This window comes from Sceloporus occidentalis, unplaced genomic scaffold, assembly GCF_023333645.1.
Source record: "Sceloporus occidentalis isolate IW3139 unplaced genomic scaffold, rSceOcc1.0.p SCAF_53, whole genome shotgun sequence".
NCBI classification, from domain to species: domain Eukaryota; kingdom Metazoa; phylum Chordata; class Lepidosauria; order Squamata; family Phrynosomatidae; genus Sceloporus; species Sceloporus occidentalis.
The window spans coordinates 4,211,541-4,217,684 of NW_028317033.1; the positions used below are offsets into that span (position 1 = coordinate 4,211,541).

At 37.3% G+C, this 6,144-nt stretch overlaps 1 protein-coding gene across 1 annotated transcript; it reads left to right on the forward strand.

Moving 5' to 3' along the window:
• The first annotated feature begins 242 nt into the window (after positions 1 to 242).
• Positions 243 to 5,859, forward strand: LOC149288241 (pleckstrin homology domain-containing family B member 2-like). The gene is made up of 7 exons (XM_089492071.1): positions 243 to 279; positions 1,466 to 1,618; positions 2,042 to 2,144; positions 2,757 to 2,796; positions 4,771 to 4,851; positions 5,002 to 5,107; positions 5,732 to 5,859. The coding sequence occupies exons 1-7, from the start codon at positions 243 to 245 to the stop codon at positions 5,857 to 5,859; spliced, it is 648 nt and encodes a 215-aa protein (XP_089348197.1).
• Positions 5,860 to 6,144: the final 285 nt, after the last annotated feature.

Sequence of the window (6,144 nt, forward strand, 5' to 3'; positions counted from 1 at the left end):
TTTATTTTTGTATATAATCAAAATAAAATATCACGCCTTTTGCACTCAGGCACTGGCTCGGCAATCTCTGATGTAGGATCTTACAATATTACGAGCAAAATACTTAATATAAAAGAAGGGGAAAAATCCATTGTAAACTTGGATAACGCCACTAAAACACATCTTATTTGCTATCATGTTCCCACCATCCCTTAGAGTGCGCACCCGAAAGCATTTCTTTTTGTATTGCAGGAGCAGAAGACATGGCATACGTAAAAAGCGGTTGGCTTCTTCGCCAAAGTAAGTAGCACTAGTAATTGTTTTAGTGATGAATTGCATTGTATTTATTACAGGACAAGATATTTCTACATAGAAAAGGGGGGTGAGGCATGTGACTATGTGAAGTCTTTGTTGCTAATGGTTTGCACACATTCAGGATTTCTTCAAATGAACCACCATAGTTCTTTTTTTTAGGTGGTGTTTTAAACATTTTTGTCATTAGTTCTAAACACAAAGAACAAATTGGTAGGAACTTCTGTCAGCGTGCGTCAGTTCCACTTACGTACTATTTTCTCCCCTGTACCGATCATAATTATGCCCAGAGCCTATTTAACATCTACTGTAACCGTCATGATGCTGTTGAGTAGGCAGACCTTAGTGAGACAGACATATTGTGAGTGCAACTTCTCGTTCAACAAGTGTTATCTTTGCCAATTAATTTCTTAGGCACACATACATTTTCATCCCAATGTTTGAAGCATAAATGTAACTATGTTATTTTTTGGGGAAACACTTAGTTAATACATCTTATAGCTACAAATGCAGAAATAAATAATGGCAGTATAAGTATATTCATTTAACTTGCACTATTGGCTGACTGTATTTACTGTATGGAGCTTCAGCTGTGGCACTGACCTGTAGTAACATCAGTTAGTACAGAGGGTTAGACATGGAATCATCAGTGTGTATAGACTCACAAACTTTGCAAATCTTTGATCAGCAATTATGTTTTGGATTTGTGCCCATAGTGTAAAATTCCTTACTAGTGAGTTTGGTTTTAGCATGTGATTCACTTTGTTTCATAAAAAGTCTAGCTTTTAGATGGGTCACGGAAATGATCCCTTTGAAAAGTGGTCTTATCACTATAGTAACCGGCCAAATGGACATACGTCCCATTAGTCCCATAGAAGAGAATGGTGCAGTTGTGCTGTCATGCCCCTGAAAAGCACCACAATCCCACTCTCTTTCATTGGTCAACTAAAGTAACACAATCAGGATTGTGCCAACCATACTGGAAGACATGACAAGTATGTATTCTGACTGCTTAAAATTCTTATTTTTCACCTTACAAACACATTCTTAAATCTTATCTTATATAGAAAAGGTTTGTTTTTCACTTTCGGTCCACATTTTTTAATGAGCCCTCAATTATCTGCAAAATATATTGTGTTTTATATCATTAGATCTTGTTTACTTTCACACCAAGGTTCTATTCTAAAGAGATGGAAGAAGAATTGGTTTGATCTGTGGTCAGATGGGTATCTGATCTATTATAGTGATCAGGAACGTCAAGATATGGAAGAGAAAATCCACATGCAGTTCGAATGTGCAGCAATCAGAGTGGGGAACGATTGCCGAGGTACTATAATATATTCCTTTCTGTATAATTGTACTATTCCCTGTACTTCTTTTTAGTTATGTACTATATTAAAAAATTAATCTGCAGGTAACTTATATTCCAAGAACTGAGGCTTCTATATTAGAATACGCTAAATTTAAATTATTAATATCAACAGTGGCGGGGACACCACCACATGTTATAAAGTCATTAATATCTAACTGTAAATATAATTTTTAGAACTTTGCCCTAGAATCGCTCTAAAGATAGCCTAAGGTTATTCATTTTTGTCAGGAATAATACTTATCTGGGAATGAAAAAGGAACCATGTTTCTCAATGTCTGTCCTTATATCCACTGTGCTGTGTGAAGTTCTGTTTTGTAATTCTGTTCTGTCTCTTTTGTAATTGGGTTTTTATTGTTTTTATAACTATTATTTTTCTAGAGTTAAACCCACCAGAAGGGAAATCTAAAGACTGCTGCATACAGATCATTTGCCACGAAGGAAAAGTCATTAACCTTATTGCGGAAAGTGTTGATGATTGCTTGTAAGTGTTCGTTATCAAACAAAATGTTGTATTTCTACATTTAAATGCTAATTATCTTTATACTTTGGTCAAAGCAAAGCAGAGAATGCTTCTCATACATCCCTACAGGCAGGAGCATCTAGAATATTTTTTCCCAGCGGAATCAAAATGTATCTATGGAGTGGGGAGGTTAGAGTTAATATCTCCAACTATCCAAAAACGTCCGCTCCCAGGCATATGCATAAAACATTATATGTTGGTACATGCAGTATACTGAATATATTGAAATTTAATTTACACAAAACTGAATAGGGACACTCCAGTCATCATATGCATATGATAGCTGTATGGCCTCTTAACATTTTCATTGCATCCCTTCGTCTCCCATTGATTTGCTGCGCAGTACATGTTTTCTGCCGAACACATATAGTATATCACATATCACGTGATATACTTTCCTCCAGGCAGCTCCAGCACCGGCTCAGTGAATTAAATATACAGGGTTTTTTTTTCATTTTGAAAGAATACTCATAGAGAACTTGAATATACATTCCTCTTTAGAGGGGGTGTCTGGGACATTAGAAAACTTTGTAGGCTAAACTAAAATTAACTGAAATCCTCTTTTGTTTCCAGGGCTTGGGAAAGTGCTCTGCAGGAAGCCCGGACTAAAACAGTAAGTAGTGCCAGGAGAATGATAGACTATATGGAAAAAAGATAAAGATCTGTTCTACCAACACACTAGCCCTAGGTAGCTGTAAATCTTGTGATAAATATTGTGTTGGTATTTTTAGACCATATATTTAGGTAGGGCTTACATTGTCAAGAAGAGTATTTTGGTCTAAGGCAGCAGGTGTGGGGGAGTAGGTTGCAGCCTATGTTGCTTTACCTGGGACAGACCACCCCTGTTGGACAATTGTGCTCCCTGGTGGGCCGGTTGATCGTTTTAAACTGGCCATTTGTCCTCTAAAGTATCGATTATACTGTGTGATCTTCTGAGGCAGAACACTGCTATTTGACAGCTTATCCCAACACACCATAGAAAGGAGACTATGTAAGGAAAGGGAACAGCCTTGCCAAGATTGGTATGGGAGTAGCGCCCCAGTCGCCTAGATCAGCACCCCCAATAAACACGTTACTGCCCTCACATCTATGGTATTTACATAAACAGGAACTACATATGAGAGCTGAGGTGAATGGACACCTAGATGAACGGGATGAAAAAGGATTATATTAGCCATTAATCTTTAATGACATAGATACAACTCTCCCACCTTAAGAGGCAAGCAACCCCAGTGAGATTTTATAATTACATAGTACAGGTAACATATAACACTTCAAATGTCCAAAGTGGATTTTGTTTGTGTTAGGAAGTGTGGCTAGAGGCATGGCGAGGGGCTAGAACTTGCCATTGTGAACAATTTACTCACTAACTTCTCTAATTCCCTTTCTACTACCTCTGACAGCTTGCCTCTACTCCTTAGCTCTCTCAATCTTCAGGAACTCTTAACCGATTTACTGTGATACAGTGATATTTTTATTACTGCCCTGATTATCATTTTTGGTTGCTGAGTGGACTGGAAATTAATTGTGTGTGTTAGACTCATAAAGTAGTAATTCATATTGATAACTTTCGATTATATACTGTATTTGGAACTGATTCAATTTGACATGTTTTAAGAATTTTCTGTTTTATATCATGCACTATGTGACTCATATAGATATTTTATAAATTGTGTTTACAATAAATAATATTTTTGATTGATTATCGTGGCGATATCTATCTAATTTGAATTATAATTTTCGGCGATCTGAAAGAATTTAGGATCGGAGATAAAATATAGGGTATTAATATTGTGGATGTGGTTCTACAATATTTGGTAGCGTCGTTATTTTGCGTGTGTGATAAAATATTGGTTTTGCCTATTTTGTCTCATACAGAGCCTGAGACTAGCTTAGCGCACCGACATTTTTTCTTTTCCCTGTTTGCACATATTTGAGGTTGTTGGCTCCTCATTAGTCTGGTTGCAGCTTGCTGTCCAGGGGTTAAATGGGAGGAGGTTTAATTGCACCTCCCCCAACACATTAATTTGGTTTTGGTAGCAGTATAAACTGCTTTGTGTGCCCACTATGTAGGAGGTGAGAGTAGGTTCTCACCCTATTGAGAGTGTGCCTTGACGTGGTGGGTGAGCTTAATTATGCTTTGGCCAATTCATATAACCAAAACCTCTCATTTATATTATGTTTATATATTTGTTGCCAACTTTATTAGGGTGAGAAGCGCAGACAGTATTTTGTTTTTTGTATACATTGCACAGCCAACACACTGTATTTGCAGCATGCTCACACTGTTTGGTAGGCCTCATATTATACATTTGTATTATTTGAGCCTGAGACTAGCTTAGCGCACCGACATTTTTTCTTTCCCCTATTTTGTCTCATTAATATCCCTAACAATACTGACATCCACCAAACCTCCTGAGCCCATTGAAAACAGGGAACTCAGAGGAGGAAAGAGGGACAAACGGATATGGGTCAAAAAGGGGGTCACTTGGGAGATATGTAGGTAATGTACATTAGAATAAAAGTTTATTTTCCAGCTATAGATCAGCATAAATCCCAGTTACTACTAATTTACATTCTTCCCTAGCTGATCCTGGCTCCAGATCAACTATACAACGAGGCTATCCTTGGTCCTGCTCCTCCTTATACAGAATATGATTCACCGCCGGTAAGTTAAAAAGCAACAATTTTGTAATCTTTTTTTTTTTGTTATGATGATCAAAATACTATTGCAGGTGAGTATTGTTTAGAGGCTTTTAAAAAATCTGAATTTTTAAATTAACATGTAGTTTTCCTTGTAATAAATTGTTATTATCAGGCATATGGATATGAGCATTATCCTGGAGGATATCCAGTTCAAGGGTCTCAAGTTGTCTATACCAGAGATGGGCAAGTGTATGCCTCTTATCCATATCAACAACAAGGTAAAATGGAATACTTTGTACTGGGATGATCATGTTAGAAAGATTTGCATGTTTCAGTACGTGGACATTTATTCAGTCTCCCTTTTTAAACTTTAAAGTGCAACTTTAGAGAGCTGCTGGGTCTAGGATCTTGCCAACATGTTTCATTCTACATACAAATGAACATCTCACTAAGAGCTCAAAAGGACAGTACAGGAGTTGTTCATCTGGTGCGTTTGTTGGTTGTATAAACAGGGAGAGTTGTTTTCCTACAGAACACATTAGAAAGGTTAAATAACCATGCATCAGTTTTATGTTTAATGATTATAAGCACATTATGGTGGAACCAAATCAAAGAATTGTATTGTTTTATAGCTCTTCTATTTTGAGGTGCAGAGGGGTTTGTTAAAGATATAGAATGACAAGATAAATGATCTTAAAGAAGCTGACTAGATGGTTTATTTACTGAACAGTTAAACTTTGGAAAGGAGAAGGAGTTTTTGGAGATAGGGAAAGGAGAGCTAAGACTATCCCAATATATGAGAGGTCTGTTTAACCAAAAGAGGGCAGATCCCATGATGCCCACCCAGCTAAGGAGCAGAGGACTTACACATGGTTACCAATTCCTCCTTGTTCACCTCACAGGAGTACCTCCTGGTAATCACATCATCATCCGAGAGAGATATCATGACAACGATGGAGACCTGGCCATGGGGATGCTCGCTGGAGCTGCTACTGGAATGGCCCTTGGATCCCTCTTCTGGGGCTTTTAGAAATAACAATCACATGATAAGCGATTTATTTCGTCTTCCAGTTATTTCTAGCTTGCAAAGCTTAGTAGAATTGCATAAACGTAACTACTAATTAAGGGAACGCTTATGCTAACTTATTGAATATAAAACTGTTGCCCAATTGATAAAGCAGCAGTCAATATAATTGGAGGGATTCCATTGGTGCATTCCCTATATCTAGGTATACATTCCTGGGGCCAGAATCAATAACTCGATATTAACAGTGATGAAACAAGTACAGATTGCAGTTTAAATACATGTTTAAAC

Coding starts and splice junctions, on each gene's coding strand:
- LOC149288241 (XM_089492071.1), top strand. CDS start 243: ATGGCATACGTAAAAAGCGGTTGGCTTCTTCGCCAAA. Junction 280..1,465: donor CGGTTGGCTTCTTCGCCAAA/GTAAGTAGCACT, acceptor TTTCACACCAAG/GTTCTATTCTAAAGAGATGG. Junction 2,797..4,770: donor AGGAAGCCCGGACTAAAACA/GTAAGTAGTGCC, acceptor ATTCTTCCCTAG/CTGATCCTGGCTCCAGATCA.